Source organism: Pan paniscus, chromosome 17 (genome assembly GCF_029289425.2).
Source record: "Pan paniscus chromosome 17, NHGRI_mPanPan1-v2.0_pri, whole genome shotgun sequence".
NCBI classification, from domain to species: domain Eukaryota; kingdom Metazoa; phylum Chordata; class Mammalia; order Primates; family Hominidae; genus Pan; species Pan paniscus.
Genome location: NC_073266.2, coordinates 54,043,692 through 54,064,917, shown reverse-complemented (window position 1 = coordinate 54,064,917; position 21,226 = coordinate 54,043,692). Strand labels below are relative to the sequence as shown.

Here is a 21,226-nt window from a genome sequence, read left to right as displayed (position 1 = left end):
AGAAAATAAAACAAACAGAAAAACAGTATAAAAATTAAATGAAACCAAAAACTGGTTCTTTGTGGTCAAAAAAAAAAATTGATAAATCTCTAGCCAGACTGATTGGAAAGAAGAGAGAGAAGACACAAATTACCAATATTAAGAATGAGAAATACGATCACTGCAGATTTTACAGATACTAAAAAAAATAATAAGGGACTATTCTGAACAATTACATTCCAATAACTTTGACAACTTAGATGAAATGGAAGAATTTCTTGAAAGACAAATCTACTAAAACTCACTGAATCGGAAATGGATGATCTGATAAGAATATAAGATAAATATCTATTAGAGGCATTGAATTTGTGGTTTTAAACTTTCCCTTGAAGAAAGCTCCAGTCTTAGATGTCCTCATGGTGAATTCTATGAAATATTTAAGGAAGAGCTAGTACTAATTCTACGCAGCCTCTTCTAGAAAGCTAAAGAGGAAGGAGTATGTTTCCCCTCATTTTATGAGCATAACTCATGTACAGCCATTGTGGAAGACAGGCAATTTCTTAAAAGCTAAACATCCACCTGCCATAAAACTTGGCGATTCTACTTTTAGTAACAACCATGCACTACTTAACATTTCAGTCAACAATGTACTACAAGATAGTGGTTCCATAGATTACAATGAAGCTGAAAATGTGCTATCACCTAGTGATGTTATAGCCATCATAACATTGTAGCACAACTACTTTTCTTTTTTAATAATGTTAGTGTAGCCTTAGTACACAGTGTTTATAAAGTCTACAGTGATGTACAGTAATGTCCTAGGCATGAACAGTAATGTTCATGCTTTCAATTCTGTAAGCTCCATTCATGGTGAGTACCCCACATAGATGTACCATTTTTTTCTCTTTCATACTGTATTTTTACCATACCTTTTCTATGTTTAGATACGGAAATACTTCTCACTGTGTTACAACTGCCTACAGTATTTGGTACAGTTACACGCTGTAAGGTTTGCAGTCTAGGAGTAATAGGCTATACCATATAGCCTAGGAGGACATCTGGGACTGGAGCTTTCTTCATGGGAAAGTTTACAACTACAAATTCAATGTCTCTATCTTTGTTTATCTTATATTAATTCATACAGATTATTTCATCTTCTGTGAGTTTTGGTAGTTTTTGTCTTTCAAGAAATTCTTCCATTTCATCTAAGTTGTCAAAGTTATTGGAATATAATTGTTCAGAATAGTCCCTTATTATTTTTGTATAGCAAAATTGCCCAACACTGCATTTCTCAGAACATAGCCTCATCATTAAGTGACGAATGACTATATTTACCCAAGAGAAATGAAAGCACATGTACATACAAAGACAACCCAAGTGTCTATCAACAGGTAAACAGATAAATTATGGTTTATGTACACAATGGAATACTACTCAATCAAAAGAAATGGACTATTGAAACACACGACAACATGAAGGAATATCAAAACAATTATACTAACTGAAAGAAGTCAACTCCCCTCAAAGAGTATATACTGCCTGATTACACTTATATAAAATGCTAAAAACACAAACGCAAATGAATCTACAATGAAGAAGCAGATCAGTGGTTGCTTAGGGATGGGGAAGGGCAGCAATAATCACAAAGAGGCAGCAGAAGATTTTTGGGGTGATGGATATGCACATTATCTCCATTGTGGTCAGGGTTTCACTGTTGTACACATACGCCAAAACTTATATGCTGTTTCTTGCATGTCAATTTTACTGCAAAAGCTGTTTTAAAAAAATATCCCTTGGTAAGTTCAAGTTAAGTAAAATCGTATTTGTGAAAGATGCAAACCTTCGATGTTTCCTATTTAAAAAGTAAATTATCATCTCTGGTAAAATATTAACAAAAGCAAAAACTAAGTTCATAAAATATCTGATACTTGAAATTAGCACTTAATTCACAAGTAGATAATTTGATATGAAGACTTAGCAGTCAAAAATAATAATAAAATGGCATTGAAATGATGCTGAGCAATGAGATCGTCCTCACAACCTGGCTATGAAATTGAGGATCACCCTGTCTAATGATACAGGAGAAGAGGTAACTCTAAGTTATGCCCAGTTGTAAAAGGCATTTGCTTGCCCTGAAAAAAGAAAAATTAAGGATCTTCCTTCATAGCTTCAGGGTCATATCCTAGCTCTCATGATGAAACCAGCAAGCCCCAGAGGCATCTCCAAGAAACAGGCAGCTTTTCTCATCACCACTGCTACAATCCTGAAGACAGCCATCATCAGAGACTGGATGTGGATTTCAGTCTCCCTCTTGCTTTCTATTCTCCAGCCTGTTGCACACACTGCTTCAGTGCAGATCTGAGCTCCTTGGCCATGGGAAGGAATAGCAGGGCTCACGCAGTGTGCTGTGGAGATTGGTCCCACATGGAGTCTCACATTACTGTGCTGGCTCATATCTAGAGCATGAAGCCATTCCTCCAGGCCCTGGCTGTTGTCATGCTTCAGCCTGTCCACTGGCCCCTTTGTAGGCCCTGACTTTGGCATACAGCAGTTCTTGCCAGTTCTCTCATTCCCTCTTAATTTCCACCCTCCATCTAAGACCAAGTGAGTCCTCCGGCCCAAAGGAGGTCAGTCCTCTCCTGTCACAGCCCCAAGTCCACCTGTTTGGCTTCACAATTTGCCAATCTCCTGGAAGCTTCCCAAAGCGCTGACTGCCACCAGCATCTCCTGTGTTACGTGGCTCCCAGGCCTTGCTGGCCAGGACCAAGGCCCATTCTTCCTTCCCATCTCCTCTCTGCTTCTTCACTCCAGGCCAACTCACTCTTCTTTTGCACACTTGCCTCTTCTCTAAATGCTAAATTGATTCCAAATGGTCTCCCATCTTTCCCAGATTTGCAAAATCCTGTTTTGAAGAAAGATATGGACTCGCTACATTTTCTTATCCCCCTCTTAACCTCCCCGCCCCCCCACCAGGCCAATCTCAGAGCAAATAGCAATTTGCCTTACATTAGTGACTCAGTTTCCCAGACCTTTTGCCAGAGGTATCCCCCACAACAACACAGCACCTGTGCTAGGCCCCCAGTTTGATTGCCTCTCTCTTTTCAGCTCTCCTATGAAGGTTCATTTTCTTCGCAGCATTCACTGCAGTGGAAACTCTTTACTTGCAGACGATTTGCTCATCTTCTGCTTCTGCCACTGAAGTGTAAGCCCTGTGAAGTCAGGGACTGTGTCTGATTCAATCGATACACTCAATAAATACTTGTTGAATGAAATATATGAGTATGTAAGACTTGTGTATCCTATATGCATAATTTCCAAAATTAACTGGAAACTCAGTATCCTTCCATTATAACAACAAAACTTATTTAGTCCTCATTACTGGGCTTTGAGGGAAGGAATGGGGAAAGAGATAGGAAAACAAACATTCAGTGATCTAGCAATATACATTTTCTTTTTTGAGACAGGGTCTCACTCTGTCACCCAGACTGGAATGCAGTGGCATGATCTTAGCTCACAGCAGCTGCCAACTCCTGGGCTCAAGTGATCCTCCTGCCTCTGCCTCCTGAGTAGCTGCAACCATGGGCATAAGCCACCACACCTGGGGTCTCTTTGTTGCCTGGGCTGGTCTCAAGCAATCCTTCCACCTCAGCCTCCCAAAGTGCTGGGATTACAGGCATGAGCTACTGCGCCCAGCCCAGTAATACATTTTTCTGAAGGAGAAATCTCAATCTCAATCTCTCTCTCTCTCTCTCTCACACACACACACACACACCCCTTTTTGCTCTGTGATCTTTGTACAATAATGGTACAAAACTAATGTAGCAAGTGACAACTGGAAACCATGGCAAAGATGGGAGTAGGAATGGTGGGAAAAAGTCAAGTCAGATCTAAAACATGTGTGGGAGAAAGAATCTCCAGTACCTGCTGAGGACCCACAGTCCCGCAGCACAGCATAGCCCAGGTTCCCTAGGGCCCACAGTCACTTTGTGAACCTACCATTAGCGAGCCAGACCCCGCTCTGAACTTACTGCATCAACAGAACCAGTGCTTCTCTTGCGTGCTTTGGAGGTAACGCAATCAATTAATAAGGACCACATTTAGCCTTACAGGGACTCTTATTGTTTGTAACAAGACTGCTGTCAGTAACTAGTGGCAGGCAAGTGGGAAGACTGCTTCTGCGCAGTCCAAGGAGAACACAGCATCTTTGAATGGTGGGGAATCAGACCACATTTGTACTGCTTGTTTCCTACTGGCATTTGTGGACTGGGTGCCATTAACTGTGTCACATAGAAAAACAATGTCCTTTATCCCATTATTTTACATTCTATTTGGGATTTTCTCAGAGAAGTTTGTTTTTTAAAAATGTACTTTAATCAACCAATTTAATTTTTTTAAAAACTAGAACTCCATTGCACAGTGTGGCTCTCAATTCCACTGACAATTTTTTTTTAAGTATTGGGTTGACCAAGTGATAGAACACAGCCAGCAAGCATCTGGGATCCAGCAAAACACCCAGATCACATATCCACAAAACACAGTCATTCAAAAACCCAAGTAGAACTTCAAGGCACATGTAGATGACTAGTGAGGTCAGGGCAGGAAATGATAAAAGCCAAAGCAGACAAGAATGGGAAGACACAAGCATGTGGATTCATAGGGAATAGACAGTCCACTTGGAATTGGCAACAAAGATGAAGAAGGCACAGGTACCCACAAGTTACACACAGGGTGGTAGTCAAAAGGCAAGCCTGGCAGGCCATCACTGGAAGAACTACAGTAACTGCCAACAGGCAGGAAATGCATGGAAACAGAAACCTGAATTCTGAGGGAGGAGTCTCCATAAACATGGTGGAGATAGGTGTTCAAGGGGATCACAGCAAGTGAGATTCCCATAAGAGAGAGCTTAAGCTGGGAGAAGCCACCACAGAAGCACAGAAGGCTTCAACTTTCCCAGCTTCCTAAAATATGACTGTTCTTTACTATAGCACTGTCAGTCACTGTACACAACCTCCTAAAAGCAGATGATGCAATAATAGGACTGTTCCATGGCAGCACATGACACAGTTGTATTCCAGTGACCATGAAGAAAGTGGTAAAGCCAAAAACTGGGAGGAAGGAGAGCTCCTGAGAGGTCAGCGTGGCTGATCAGGGAAGGCTGACAGCAGGAAGAGGGGAGATGCTCCTAAGAACAGTTTGAACACACCAACGCATAAACAAACCTCCCTTCCTGTTAGTATCTGACACATGGTAGGGAAACAAAGGGTTATTCAATACATGTTGTTGAATGTATGAAAAAGCTGAAGTTGGACCTCTGCCTCATACTATTTGCCAAAATAATTTCCAGATAGATAAAACATTTAAATGTGACAAAATGTAGCTACAGAAGTACTAGAAGAAACCAGGAGAAAAAAGGCTTTCTTCAGTAGGAACACAAAATCATGAAAATAGAAAAGATTTACTCATGAAATTGAATGTTTCTACATGGTAAACACACAATAAATGAAGTAAAAAAGAACAATGAGAAAAATGATTGCTACTCTTATCACAGTTTATAAAGAACTTCAATAATACAATGAGAAAAAACAACTCAATGACCCTCATATGAGGCATCTAAAATGGTCAAAGATATAGAAGTAGACAATAGAATGATGGTTACCAGGGGATTGAGGAAAGAGGGATATAAGGAGTTATTATCTGATGAGTATAAAGCTACAATTATAGAAGTTCCAGAGCTCTCCTACAAAACATAGTGCCTATAGTTAATAATAACATATTGCCCACTTAAACATTGTTAAGAGGGTAGATCTCATGTTAAGTATTCTTACTACACACACACAAAAGGTTATGTCCTTTATCCATCCCTTATTATCCATTATTACTCCCTAACAAGATGTTGTTACTTATATCTGGGTTTATAATCTTACAGGAAGTAGGAAGAACTCTGCTGGGACAACTATGAGAAAGACAATTCCCAAGATCTTCTAAGGGCTCTTGACATTAATCTGAAAAACAGCCATGTCAGTGTCATTTATAGTAAACAATGGCATTATTACAAGTGGAAAAGAGAACAGAATGCATGGTTAAAGTGCATATGATCCTTCGGGTTTCAGCACAGCATGTCCACAGAGAAATCCTCTCTGGCGTCCTAAGTATGGGCCTGAGGTTCCTACAACCTCTTCCCACTGAGCACTCACAGTGCAGGATAGGCTTACTCTAGGTGGCCTCTCTAGTCCCAGAACAAGGACTGTCTTAGGGTACCTTCAGTCCCAGGGCTTGGGCATACTGTTTCCTCACATTGACAAGGCAAGCCTCCAGCCACCATTTATGAGAAAGTCCACAAGATGGAGATGTCACTACAGGGAAGGGAAGAGGATGGGCCCGGCTTTTCCCAAAGCCTCACAACCACATATGCGCTTGAGGTGTGCTTGTTTGCTTGTTTGTTTCATTTGAATACTTGAACACAAATGGTTCAAATATTCCTGTAGTTTTATTTTCTTTCACAAAGAAAACATTTAGAAATTCTCTGCTCAAAAAGTACATTTTCAAAAAGTGAAGTGTTTTAAAAGTCTGCTTTCATTAAACAGTTGCATCTTGTATTCCTGAGGGCCTTTGCAGATAGTTCTGGTTTTCTCGTTTTGTTTTGTTTTCTCTTAAGTTCCAAACTTCATGAAAATATTACTCTGTTTCTAAAAGAGAGCCCTATTAACAAAGCTATAATAGGAGATATGGAGATGGATTCATTTTAATATCCTTGACTTAATTTTCCATATTGTTTCTTCAGCACTTCCTTCCTATGTCAATTTATCATTCCAAGTTTTATCAACATCTAACACATGAATATACTTGTGGGGGAAGAAATGGAAAACTCCAAGCTCATGACAATGTCCACTTGCATTTCCAAAGTGGGCCGAGGTGCCTGAAGGGTGTTTTAGTTGGCCTGATTATCCCAGGACTTCAGTGAAGTAGTCTTGTTTCCAAATCAAGGGAATGAAGTTCTAGAACTTCCTAGTATTGTACAGGGCTCAGGCACAATGTTTATTAGTCAGGGGTATGATCACAGAAGACGCGGGTCCTCATTGCAGAAATGTAACCATTATTGATAATATAGTTCCTTTTTGGTTTTAATAATATATGTATATATAAAACATACCAACCATAAATCTTACAAATTCTACTAAAGTATATATACCTCAGTAAAAATAATCACACATCTTAATGGGCAAAAAATACTAGCATAGGTGAAATTAGATTATGGGTGATATCCAAAGAATTCAGTTGTCAAATATGAAAAAGAAAAAATCAAACTATATAAAAATGTCTATTATCATAAGTGCAACTGATGTAATATTCTTGGGCGATGGTGCACAAGTATGATTTGGAGTTAGAAGATCCTCTTATTTCTTTTTTTTTTTCCCCCACTTACAAAACATAAGTAAAGTGGTAACACAGCCAGGTCCAGTGGCTTCCTGGTCTTAATAAAACTGCACATCTGATATGTCAAATGATTCATCATATGTTTTTTCAGAGCCACACAAGGTGACAGTGAAAAAGACAAGCAAATGTAAAGGAGGTGATAGACTCTTAGAAGCTACCTTACTCGCTCATGGATAGAGTAGATGGTAAAGAAAACCAAGTTCCTACAGCAATAGCGTACTGTAAGAAGGAAAGGAACTTAGAAGAGTCACCCCACCACTGCTGTTCCCCAGTGACCCCATCCCAATGCCAGGCTTTCTGAGGGATTTAACTCCAGAGCCTTCTTCAAGCCAAGGACTGCTGAGTCCACACCTCCCCAGGGCCTCTGGAACATCTCCCTGGATGTCAGACAGGCTCCTTGGACCACGCATGCCCCAGGCTGGAAGTCTCCACCCAATTTGCTTTTCTTCCAGTATCGTCCCAGTTCCTTGTTTCTAACATCCATACACTCGTGCAAGCATGAACCTCTACTCATTTTGCGTCTCCTCTTACCCTCCAGGCGGCAGCCAACTCTGCCAAACCTGCTGCTCCTGGCAAGTCTCACAGCCACTGCCATGTTGGGCACGGTCATCTCTTTGGACTCTGACACTGACTCGCGGCAGCCCTTGTTCCTGCAGCCTCACCCCAGTGGCTTGTTCTATGCTACTAACAAATTAGAATTGGTTGCCTCCTGCCTCCTGTCTCCTGTTTCCAAACTTGAACAGCTCCAGTGGTCTCAGGATAAAGTCCAGCCTCTTCCCCAGGATGTTCAAGGCACTCTGGGATCCAAGTCTTTTTTTTTTTTTTTTTTGAGACAGAGTCTCACGGTCACCCAGGCTGGAGTGCAATGGCACAATCTCGGCTCACTGCAACTTCCACCTCCCAGGTTCAAGTGATTCTCCTGCCTCAGCCTCCTGAGTAGCTGGGATAACAGGTGTGCACCACCACACTCGGCTAAGTTTTGTATTTTTAGTAGAGACGGGGGTTCACCATGTTGGTTGGGCTGGTCTCAAACTCGTGACCTCGTGATCTGCCCACCTCGGCCTCCCAAAGTGTTGGGATTACAGGTGTGAGCCACCGCGCCCAGGCTCTGGGATCCAATTCTACCATTCCTGGTTTAACTGCCCACCCTCCTTATCCCCAGGGGCACTTCAGCCAGTCCAGGCAGAGAAGGAGACACAGACAGGAGTCCTTCAGGATCCTGGATCTTCTAGCCCAAACCTGGACCTGGGATTCCAGTGGCAGAAAAGCAGGCAGAGGCTAGGGCTTCCCTTTCAGAACCTGGGAAGAACATCCAAGCCCAGGGCTTTGGTAATCTTGTGGGCCACATGGACCCCTGTCTGTATAACTTTATAACTTCACAGACCTCCAAAGTGTTCCCAAGCAGTGAGCAGCTAAGTCACCCCATCCTTCCATCAGTGTTTACTGTGGCTCTACTATTGCCAGGCCCCAGGCACTGTAGGGAACACACCAATGAACAGAGCCTGGTTCTAGTCCCTGAGGAGCTGGCAGCCTGGCAGGTGCAAGATGTGCAACGTCATATCAGTCTGACTCCAATATTACTCACTTTGGCCCCAAATCTTACATCCCATTTGACAAGGGTCATCTGTATGGTGACCTCTTCAGGACTACAGGTAATTTCAGCTAATTCCAACAGGAGGTGCCCTAGGGTAAAGGACAGACAGGTAATGGTGTCTTCGGGGTAATCAAATGGTTACCTTATTATCAAGACCTAACTTAGCCCGAGTGTGCTCAGCCCAGGACCACACTGGACTGTGGAATCTGAGAGCTTGACACCGTAGGAGCTACATGCCATCTTAGAAGTTAACAGTGACATGTGACTAGGCAAACCCCACTGGACCTCCCTTCCTCCCGGGGCTTAAGGTCTTGCCTGCTCTCAACCCAACCAAACCTCCAATCACCAGCAGCACTCGGCAAAACATACTTCAGAATACACATAGAAGAGGATCTAAATGTGGAACGCAGGTTGCTTTAAATTTGGGATTTGAGGCAAGTGATCTCTGATGTCGCTCATGTCTAGATTCCTGATGAATGAGGAGCTGCTAGAAGTTACATGCTATCATCTCCTACACTAACAACTTCCACCAGATACACATGGTGGGCTTCACACAGCACTCCCGAGTGGACTTTTGTTTGCTCATCAAAATCACCCTCTAAGGTATGGGTTGATGTAATTGGCATTTACTCTCAGGGATTAAATAACTTCCAAGTGAGTGAGCTGGAATCCTAACCAGTCTTCTCTAACTCAGCACTCTTGCCATGTAAGGGTAACTTTCTAACTGTTCTAAAATTACAGGTCTTACCTTTCCCTTGTAAACACATCCTTGGGCAATCATTTGCTTCTGGGAGTCATAATCAGTTAATTTCTGGTGGTCTAATACTCTTGCCAAGTTAAATTCCTTCCATGTACCCATACAATTCTTTTCTCTTCTGGTAGGTCCTGGATTAATTATACAGCACCTTAATGGGCCCACTACTTTCTGATTTACATAGATTTAATCATTCAATGGTGAAAACTGATGTGTATATAACAAATTGCAGAGCTTACGTAAAATCTAGAACAGTTTTTAAGGAATGAATCAAAACATTCACACAAATATTTTAGAAGACATTTTTATACTTTCTATGGAAAGTGTGTAGGGGGATGAGACGCTAATATTAAAATATCACCTCTAATAAAATATTTGCTTAGTAAATACTGTGAAAGAAAGAGAAAATATTCCTGGCTTCGGACAATGTTCTGTAAAGGAAAATACTTCATGTTATGTCTTTTATTTATATTTTTCCTTTAACCACACTTAACCAAATTGATTCCCCTCACTTGAGGACTGTGAAGCTATCAGCGTGCTTGTCGAACTCACCTTTCCAACCTGGCCTCCTGTGGGGGTGACACGGATGATGTGGGGGTGGTGGGCACACTGGATCCAGATGAGGGTCTTGAGGAGTGATAAGAGTTATTGCCAAAATTGCTGTATCTAAGAAGTGCAGAGGTTTAAGTTGGGGGAAAAAGGATAGAGAAATAAGTACAAGTCAGTAAATAAGACTTAGCAAACCATTTTAATTTTTGCAAGAGAAACAGGTCTGGAAATGCTACCACTGTTAGTGGTAATTCTACCTAAAGAGGTTTGTTCCCTGTTTTTTTCTGTTAATTTCTCATAAGAGGAGTTTCCCAAAGTCTAAAACCATTAGGCAGCAAGATTTATGACAAAGGGTTTAAATAAAACCCTAACATTTCCTGTTTTTTAAAATGTACATTAAAATTATTTGCTAACATAAATTTAAAATCCAAATCAATTTCACTTGAACCATGAAGATTTTTCTTGCCTCACATGGTGGCACAATTAGTGTTAATTCCATCACAGGTCTGTAAGAAATACCATATGGTTGGCTAAAGAAACATCTAATTTAAAATTCCACTTTAGTATTTCCATATCAATTTCACTGATTAAATGTAATCCCATCACATGTTCAGTGATTGAGGATAAACTGTCCCCAGGCTTTCTGGACTGGCCTGCTCCTTAGAGGTGCATGTCATGTTTTCATCCAACATTTCCCCTGAACCAAAATTACAGCCATGAGGTTTACATGAGATTTGATGATTTTCCAGACATGTATGACAAGTTAAATTTCAAGATTTGTAAAATTCTAGATTTCTGTTTTTCAGACTAGACGTCCTTTAGCAGACCATATTTAGGTGTCATCACTCGGAGCACTCCCAGAAAACAAATCATCATCTGATGCCCTTGCATGGGCTCAGACACTCAGGATTACTTACAAATAATGAGGCTCAGAGAGCTCTGCCTCGCAAACCTACCCAGCCACAGAGCAGGACCCACCCCGTCCACCGAACTGGTTAGGGACACTGTATTACAATGTGTGGGACCCCAACAGTCACTATAAGGACACAAAGAGCTTCTTGCACATGGAGAATCCAGTCCAAACGCCCATCAACAGAAATTGGAATCCCTTCTGGAAAGCAAACTGATTTCAAAATGAGTGTATCCTTTGACAGAGTAAGTCAACTTTTGGGAACATAACATAAGGAAATAATCTTATAGTTATTTATATACTGAAAATGTCATACAGGAAGATACTTATTGGAGCATTATTTATCTTTTTTCTTTTTCTTTCCAGAAAGCTCCTGCAAATAGTGGAACATTATTTAGATCATGGTAGAAAACTAAAAACTACTTAACCAGGTAGAAATGTGGAAATGGCTATGAAAGTATGATATATTATTTGTCAATGGACTATTATGCAACCATTAAAAATGATTACCAATTTTATAAGTGACAACACGAAAAATGATAATATGGGCTAAATGAAAACATCAGGATATAATATACACAGTTTGATCACAACTGTGCAAAAATATACTCAAAAGTCAAAAACTAAGTGTAGGAAAAACTATAAAAATGGGCTATTTTTTAAAAAAGAATAGAGAGATGAAATTTCAGTTTTCAATAAGAAATTTCATTATTATAATGGAAAATAAAATATTGATACGACCCACATCTATCCTGTGCTGCTAATTCTGGTCAGTTTGGCTGTTGCTGTCCTTATTTATTTAGTGTCACATGGCTGGCATATTCTCAGTGCCAGACAGAGAGAGGCTCAGAGCATACCACTCTATTCCATTATCCTCTGTGAACACATCATCTTTGTGGGACTTGGTTTCTGAGTACTCATTTTCTCTTCAAAAACCCAACACTCTACATGTCAAACAGGTTAATTGCTTCTCCAAGTGAGTGTTGGTTTAATTTTTCAACAGGGGTCCCAAACCACAGGCCACATAGGAAGCACAAAAGCAAAGGATGAAAGGAACCTACAAAGGCAGAAATAGAGAAGGGAGAGAAAGCCAATGAGCAAAGAGGGAAAGAAACCAGGCAGCAAGCACTGCAATGAGGGAGGGGAAGGAGGCTGCCCCACACGACACCTAGCACTCTCCGTGACAAGACCCTGATGCAGCCTGTTCCACACAGGCTCCATGCCTGTGTCAGCAGCTGCCTAGATGCTCAGCTTGTCATCCTACTCCAGCAGCTAAAACAATTCCCTTCCCACAAGTGGACATCCTGCAGAATGTTTTAACAGGATCACTTTGCTAAAATTGTGTTTAAATGACGCTATGGAAATAAAACAAGCAGAATGTGTTTTTCCCTCCTTTGGTTTTCCTAATGTCTAAGCAATTAACTCAAATGCCTCATAGTCTAATTTTGCTTCTCAATTTCAGCCAAACTAACTAGATCATACAACTCACTATTCAGCATTTTGTGTGTGTGTGTGTGTGTGGAGGGTGAGGGTTCTTTTTAATGACTAACTGGTCGGTCTTTATTATAACCCATTCAATCGCAGTCAACCACTGAGTAGTCCATCTGTGGTCACACAGACCCATGAAAACCACAAAAAGTGAACATCAGAAAAATCAATAGGAACAATACTTGTACAGTATCCAAGTTCCTGCTGGAGAAGTGATTTTAAAAGTTTACAAACTTTGCTCAGTTAAATCAAAGTCAACCTTCATTCACAAGCAAGCAGCTTTTTTTTTCCCCCCACAATTTACACGTATCTTCAACTGGACAGCTTATGTGTTTCTATTGCTCCCACCCCCACGACTATAAATAGCGGTGAAGCTTGCAGACCAAATGGGAAGGATCTGGGGCCCAGGAAAGCCCCAACTAGGGCCGAGACCATCACCAGAAAGACCAGGATCACCACCGTGGGCTAACACACTCTCTGGGAAAGATGAGATCACCAACATATTTTTGTTCCAGTCAAATGTTCAGCTCCTAACTTGCACATAGATATTGTTCTTGGAAGGTGTAAGAGTCATGTTGGATTCATTCCGCAAAAACTGTGTGAAAGATAACAACAATCCTGGAACTGTAGACCTGGAAGAGACCTGCAGAGAACTTGTAGTTTCAAGGAATTCAAATTTGGTTCACTGGGATAGTACGATTGGGGTACAAAAAAAAAAAAAGAAGGAAAAAAAAAGAAGCTCAGTTCACAACTCCCGGAGGTATACAAAGCCATTCTGGAAATCAGAGGAAATTAATTTTCAGATCCTGAAGTTCCATATCTGCTCTTTTTAAAAATGGATCTTCCCATGCTGCTCCTAGGGTCTCCCAGTCCTTTCCAGCTTCTCCTTCCAAAATCACCTTCCATTTTTAGAAAGAAAAAAAACTCTTGAGCAGGTGGAATCAGTGTGGGTCACTGCTTTGTGCTATAAGATCTCCAGGGTACCAAGCAAAGGAAAACATCACTCCTGAGGGAATTCCTTAAGAAGTATGCTGGAGGGAGAAGACGGAGCTTTATTTATCCAGGGAAAAACTAGAAGCAAGGTCTCATGCCTCATCTCTGTCTACGTGCCCACCTGAGAATCAGCCCCAAAAATGAGACTGTTGTCAGGGATGCGTATGAGCTCGCTTATTTGAACTGAAACATGAAATCAGGCTTCTTCTGACAGAAATTAAGTCTCATTTGACTAAGGACTGGCTTTGCCAAGTAGGTATACATAGGTGTTTTCCAGAATTAAATCAGTTAAATCTAAAGCCCCAAGGTTTTGAAAAAAATATAAAGCATATATACAATAGACAAATTATATCAACAATTTAAACTTATAGTAAAAAAAACTGTAGACAGGCTTCTCAAAACTTGGAGGGAAACTTTAAAATTCCTTCAGATATAGTAAGCAAAAATTGTTAACGATCATAGATCTAGATTAGCCCTCCTATTTATTAGGTGAAAGGTCTGATACCCATAAAGACTGGTCATTTTCATGGTATGAAGGAGCTTCCTTCAAGGTTCAGGTCCTATAAGCCTTCATTTAAAACATGGTGCAGCTTCATGTTGAGTAGGGCACCCAGACTGGGGTCCCCGAAACACAGGCTCTGGCAAAACGTCTTGCTGACAAGGACTTGCCTTGGCAGGGTGTGGTGAGTGCAGTTAGGAGAGAAAGTGACTGACTGCCTAAATGACAGACAGCAGCACCACGTACGGGTTAGGAAGCGACTCTGGAACAGGCTGCCTGGGGTTGAAACCGCCTCGCAACATACTAGCTGAGTGACTCTGGTCAAGGTACTTAGCCTTTCTGTGCCTCAGTTTCCTCAGTGTAGTAAGCGCTTGTAATAGAACCTACCTCTCAAGGGTAAAGTAATAAAGTACTAATTTCATGGAAAATACAGGATGTGGCTCAAAAACAATGCTCAATAAATGTCAGCTATTATTATAATTAATCTAAGATGAAATGGTCATTAGAATGATCAACTATTGATTTTTGGACAACTGATTGTTCAAAATATGCCAACTCTATTCCCAGTTCCCCACTCCAGCAGAGAGCTCATAACGCAGGCAACAGTGAAAGGCATTAATACAGGTGGACACCTGTTAAACATTCTTGGGGGAGTTCTGATTTGCACACCTCCCTCTGCCACCATCTCCATTATTTATAAGATTTAAGTGTTCATAGTAAAATACGTAATTAATACCTATGAAGTGGTTCAAACTGTAATTGTGTGTCACGTTGTAGGAAGATATTAGCATTCTTTGAAAAGAAAAATGCATACATTAGAATATAAAACAGAAAGCTATAGAAAAGGGAAAGAAAATAAAGACACCCACCTATTAGAAGAGAAAGATCGGAAGTGGTAAGGCTCAGAGGCAGAATATGTGCTCAAAGAGAAAGAATCAGAGGAACTGTTAAAGGAAGAAAAGCCCGCTCACAATGTGGCACGGAAAGATAGCAAAGGACTTTGATACATTCTTCAGCGTCAAAAAGACTTCATGCCACATGGCTTGGTACAAGATGTATAAATTTGGACACATTATACACATGTAAACCTTACATTTAAAAACCCATTATTAGTAACCATATTTTAACAAATGATCCCCTTAATTCAAACAGATGACAATTTTCTCTGCATCTTATGTAAACACTGGTCATTATTTAGTCAGGGGTCAGCAACTTAAGTTTATGCCACAACTGCTCCCTGCTTGGGCTGAAATCCACAAAAAAACATGGCAGAAGCCAAGCCAAGGGGTGCAGTTAACACACTGTGTTCTCCTCCCCGAGTTAATCTCAAACAAGCCTCCAGGTGAGCAAATCTACCTGTTTTCCTTCTGGGACTCTGCTTCCTTCTCCTTGGTGGACAGGGGGGAGTCCTCAAAGTCATAGGAGAAGAGGTGGAAGGGGCTGTGGGGCACGTAGGGCAGCTTGTCTATGGTCGGTGACACCTTCAGGGAGCCTGGTGTGGCGGAGGAGGGCCGAGCAGCTGAGGCAGGGGGTGACAGGAGGGCAGATGGGGTGGCCTCAGACCCAGAGGACCCACTGTGCCAGGTGGTCCTGCCTGCAGTGCCAGCCAGAAGCGGCTTTCCCTGTGAGCTGGCATTCGAGACAGCAGGGAGGGCAGAGCTCTTGGGAGCAGCATCCCTTCCAGTGGGGCTCTGCCCTGAGGCAGCGCCGACCTTGCTGTTGGGCCAACAGGGAGGAGGAAGAAGAAAAAAAGATTTGGGAGAGAAGGAGCAAAGGTTAGGAAAAAGAGAGACAGGCAAAAAGCCACTTCTGTACTGTTATCACTCACTTCAAAGTCAAGCTGTGTTTCTCGAACTGCAGCATAAAAGCCTGTCACCAGAAGCTTTGGTTTGCCCAAGCAATCCTGACATGCTGAGTTTGTCAAACCAGGAGGTAAGACTTATAGAGGGCAAGGAGGTGGCTCTCAGGCCAAACCTAGCCTCTAGGTGTAAAAGACTTTGGGAATTTACTGGAGCCCCAAAGACTCTTCTGCACCCGGCACCTCCCATGTTTCTCCCTGCTGCTTGTGTTGGCATCTGAATTTCCACGACTGGAACTTCATCTCTCTCTTGGTCAAATAGCAGATCTGTCCTCCTGCTAAAAAGCCCAACCTTGAGGAAGAGGTATCCCACAAAGCCATACACTTTAGTGACTGCTTCCAGAACCTTTTGTGACAGCAGGTATGGCTAAGAGAAAAGGAGAAAAAATGCCAGCGAGGAAGGCAAAGAGCTAAAAAGAGGGGCCAGGACAAAAAAGACAAATTTTGCCCGTTTCATACTTTCTCCAGGGCCTCCCACTACACCTGTGACATTCAGACGCCTTCAGACAGGCCTGATTCTGCCTCCAGGTATAAAATCCTGACCTCAGTCCCTCCACACACAGTAACTATGGGAGGTGATAGACATGTTCATTGATTGTGGTCATCATTATGCAATGTATACATATATCAAATCATCACTTTGTAAACCTTAAATATATACAATTTTTTTTTTGAGCAGAGTTTTTTGAACAGAGTTTTGCTCTTGTTGCCCCCAGTGATCTTGGCTCACTGCAACCTTTGCCTCCCAGGTTCAAGCAACCCTTCTGCCTCAGCCTCCCAAGTAGCTGGGATTACCGGCATGCGCTACCACACCTGGCTAATTTTGTATTTTTAGTAGAGATGAGGTTTCACCATGTTGGTCAAGCTGGACTCGAACTCCTGACCTCAAGTGATCCACCTGCCTTGGACTCCCAAAGTGCTGGGATTACAGGCGTGAGCCACCATGCCTGGCATTATATATAATTTTTAATTTGTCAATTAAATATTATAAAACTATAAAAAGAGCTTTCCATCTTCAGGGGGCTGGGTTTAGACACTTGGATATTTTAACACATACATTTATAACCTGGGAATCTATGTTAAACTTTGCATTTTTCCAGTCCTCTCTCAGAGAAATTGACTCCCAGCCATGTTCGTGTGAACATGGAATGAGAGCTGTCTTCTTTCCCGCCTCAAATTCAGAGCTCTGCTTGTACATAAGGGCAGGCACCCAACAGTTTCCCTGGATTGATGGGAAGATGGACATGCTGTAGCGAGCTGAGGGCAGTGCCTCAGGCGGGGAGCACACACTAAGCAGAAGCCAGCAGGAAGCAGGGCAGCAGAGACACCAACCCAACAGAAGGAAGGGGAAATCCTTTACGGTCTCAGAAGTTTACGCCAGAGAACAAATAACATCCAGATGAAGGTTAATGAATACCTAGGTACTACCAAGATCAAGCTCTGGTATTTAACATGCACATGTTTATTTCCTAAAACTGAAAAGCCTAATGGTCTCTGGTAAAGGATGCCCTCTGGCATCACTTTGTGGAGTCAGAGACTCTTCCAGGCATAAGATAAACAATCATCTACCTGTATAATAAAAATCCTAGGTAGAGACAGCACACCATTAACGGGGATGCCTTTGAAGGCCGCCTTTTCCAGCCAGATTCTTCCTTCTGGTCTGAAGGTGCAGAAGCATGTGCATACCTGAGGGTTTAAGGGTTTGTGTAGGTGGGCAGAACATGCACCTTTCAGCAGATAGGGAGGCATATCCCTGTTTCAGTGATAGCCTACAGAATTTCCTACAGCTCATTTTCAACTGAAGGTGGGATGGCGACCAAACATCCTCCCTTCCCAGAGCACCTCTAAGTAATCAATCACTAGCTCTAAGCACGGCAGGGTCTCTGTTTCATGCTGATCTTTCCTGAAATGTGTGGCTAATTCTCTATCATCAGCTCATTCCTTTTCTCTCCACATCCTGCTGGCTTCTTCTCAGTCATTTCCAAACAGGGGCAAGCAATCATTAGTTTGTCAGTTCAGAGAAGATTCTATGACCCCCGGGCATGGCAGGAGTCTGCGTGTCAAACAAGCCCATCTGAGAACTTGTGTGCGCACTGCTAGCCTGGCAGATGAGGCATCAGTAGCAAAGACTCCATTAAATCTAAAGTTGGCAAAGATTTTACTTGGATTCATCCAAGATCCATTTGATTTTGCTTATTTGTAGGAAAAAAAAAAAAGTTAAAATGTCCATTTGCAGTGGCAATCAATTAAGTGAAGAAAACCATTCAATTTTAGAATTATTTCTGAATACTGGAAAATGAAACTACCCATGAGCAATTTTTACTGTTTTATACAGACATAATTTGGGGAAAATATCTACAGAATTTAAAAATATCTGCAAGGTGCCCATGTCTGTCAGCATTGCCTGAGGATAGAAAGAAAGCACCGTGCAGAGGAGGTGAGTAGATGACAGCAAACTCCCCAAAGGGCTACAGAGTTATATGTTAGTTGTCTTGGGTGTGAAAATAAATACTGGGAAATTTTGCTATGATGCATGGGGTGAAAATTTTCCTGTTTGGATAAAAAACAAACCTGAATCATTAATATAGTAGTTATCCACACATTTTAGCTAACATTGTGCTGGTAAAATCAGGAAGAAAGGAACATATGGAATTCTTCTTACTGCAATGCTGAAAGGGCAAGAATCTTCTTAGGGGAGATGAGCCTTTTTAGTCACCATCAATCTGGTTGAGCTAAAGCATTCAATGAGGGAGGGAAAGGTGAGGAGAAAACCAGTGATTTTTTCCATAAAGTGTGGTTAGGAAGGTAGGATTTCAATAAAAAGTGCAGTTCTCTAATGAAAACATGCTCAGGTATTTCTACAAAACCAGTGGTTCTGTGGCTCTGTGAACAGGGTAAGTAAGAGTTTGCAAGTGGGAGTCAATGAGGAAGGGAGGTGGCCACTAGAAGGCAGTGAACTATCATTAGGAAGGAGTCTCCCACTTTTAGTGTGAGCTTGGGAGGCTCCAGTCCTAGGTACCTGTCCTTGCCCTGACAGGAAGCATCATCCTCTCTCTCTTCTTCGGAACTGGGCTCCGTGATTGGCTGCTCCTCTTCCTCCTCCTCCTCCCTGAGACAAAGCCAGGAAAAGAGAAATGCACACAGACAACATGGAAAAGTGAGATGAGCATTACAGACAAACAGGAAGATGAAGCAAAAAAAACAACAACAACAACAACAACAACGAAATAATAATAATTTAAAAAAAAAACCCAGCTGGCTGAAATGAAGAAAAGCACACTCAGTCTGTTAGGAGACAAGAGACAGTTCTGAAATGTGGGACTTTAAACGTCAGGTGGAGATGTAAGAAAGCAGAAAAGGCCAAATTTCTTTCTCAAGCTGGCTAGATGCCACTACCCTGCACCCCCTACATGCAATTCACAGAAGCTTCTGGCCATGGGCAGACCTCCTCTGTGGTTTTTCTCCTCCACACAGAATCATCCAGTAAAGGTTTTTGGTGATGACCAGCTGCTGCAGCAACCAGAGTCCTCACATCTTTACTGCATCCCTCTTGATTAGAAATCACCAAGGGTCAGGCCAATTTGGCATGGACTAACTTCCACAGTGGACCTACGGTTTTGGTATGCCACCCCTTATTCTCAACAAATGGCCACCCCTGATTTTCCATGAGTGTGTTTCAGGGTTGCAGTTCCACTCCCACTTCAAGGGTAGCACTTAGTCCAAGTGGGGCCAATTCATATCACACCTGGGGTTTCTCCTGGTACCATCAGGGATGACTCACTATAAGGACACCCTGAGTCCAAGAAAAACATAGTTGAAACTGGGAGAAAAGGAGAGGAAAGCAGTCCCCCTGACCATTTTAATGCCTGTATCCAGCAATTCTGGAGCTCTACCCTAGCCTTTCACTAATGGAAGATAATAAATTCTCGTTGTTGCTTAGGGTGGTTTCAATTGGGTTTTGTCCTTGCAGCTAAGTACAGACTAAAAACTTTAAAAACTGGGACATTCTCTTTCTCTGGTCTCTAAGTCCTGTCAACAACTGACTTATGTGGTGATGGTCCACATGGAACACCTGTTCAATGCCCTGCTGGGCTTCTCAATCCCTTGCCTTGCTGAACTCCAGTGACCTCCACCTTTAGCCCCTCCCACTCTAGACCTCACCATCATACATAACTAGCCCACCTTGGAAATCTTACATCCAATCTTCCCACCCCTGACCACAAGCCCCCATTCACCCAAATCTCTCATTCCTTTCCTCTCACCCAAATTCTTCACCTTCCTAATGCATGTGCATTCTCTACTTTCTCAACGTCCCCAGCACCTTCTTGCTTTCAGTCCTTACGGATCCACCATGTCTCACTCCAGGCATCATCTACCAGGATCTTTAACTCTGTCATCCCACTGTCCTTCAGCTGTTTTTTCCTTTTTACCAACATATAAAATACATACAGAAAAGTACACAAACCACTGAATTTTCACAAAATAAACACACCTATCTAACCAGCACCCCCTTAATGCTCCTTTCCAACTGCTTCCCTCTCCCACCCCACATCAAATAGTGTAAAGTTAGCTTTGCCTGGTTTTATTCTCCATCTAAAAGGAATCATAATCTGCCTAGCTTTTGTTCAACATTACACCTGTGGGATTCATTGACATAGTTACGTATACTTGAAGATCATTCCTTCTTATTGCTGTATTCCAGTAGTTTACCCATTCTACTTCTGATGACACTTGGGTACCCTTCAATTTGGGGCTATTTTGAATAGTGCTGTCATAAACAGTGTAGTACATGTCTTCTGGTGAACATATGTATATATTACTGTGTACTGTATCTTGGGATGAAATTTTTGGGTCATAAGATATGCTTGGGTTCATCTTTATTAAAAACTGCCATTTAAAAAAATGATGGGATGAATTACCATCCCCATAAGTAGTAGATGAGCATTCTGATTGTTTTACATTCTTGCCAAGATCTGATAATTTTGTCTATTTCATTTTAGCCATTGATCTGTGTGTAGTGATGTCTCACTGTGCTTTTAGTTTGCTTTCTCTGATGACTAATGAAGTTGGGCACACTGTCACACTTTTAATGTCCATTTGGATATGCTCTTCTTTGAAGTGTCCAAGTGATTTTTTGCCCATTTAAAAAAATGAATTTTTTTTTGTAT

The 21,226-nt window shown here is 41.8% G+C and overlaps 1 protein-coding gene and 1 long non-coding RNA gene across 16 annotated transcripts in view; one reads left to right on the top strand and one right to left on the bottom strand.

Moving 5' to 3' along the window:
- FHOD3 (formin homology 2 domain containing 3) overlaps positions 1-21,226 on the bottom strand; it is a 482,704-nt gene that overhangs the window by 111,121 nt on the left and 350,357 nt on the right. For 5 of the 15 annotated variants that reach the window (XM_063597250.1, XM_055102327.2, XM_063597253.1 and 2 more), the window contains 4 exons: positions 19,078-19,167; positions 15,557-15,916; positions 15,070-15,144; positions 10,314-10,427 (listed from right to left, as the gene is read on the bottom strand). The exons of 4 other annotated variants lie outside the window; for them this stretch is intronic. In XM_063597250.1, the coding sequence (XP_063453320.1) occupies positions 10,314-10,427; positions 15,070-15,144; positions 15,557-15,916; positions 19,078-19,167 (639 nt within the window). The remainder of the gene's footprint in view (positions 1-10,313; positions 10,428-15,069; positions 15,145-15,556; positions 15,917-19,077; positions 19,168-21,226) is intronic. 6 more of the 15 variants (XM_063597254.1, XM_055102331.2, XM_063597255.1 and 3 more) reach the window with 2 other exon arrangements.
- LOC130540959 (uncharacterized) lies at positions 5,097-10,267 on the top strand. Its single transcript, XR_008955001.2, has 3 exons — positions 5,097-5,208; positions 7,505-7,598; positions 7,952-10,267. It is a non-coding gene; the product is annotated as an uncharacterized LOC130540959 (long non-coding RNA).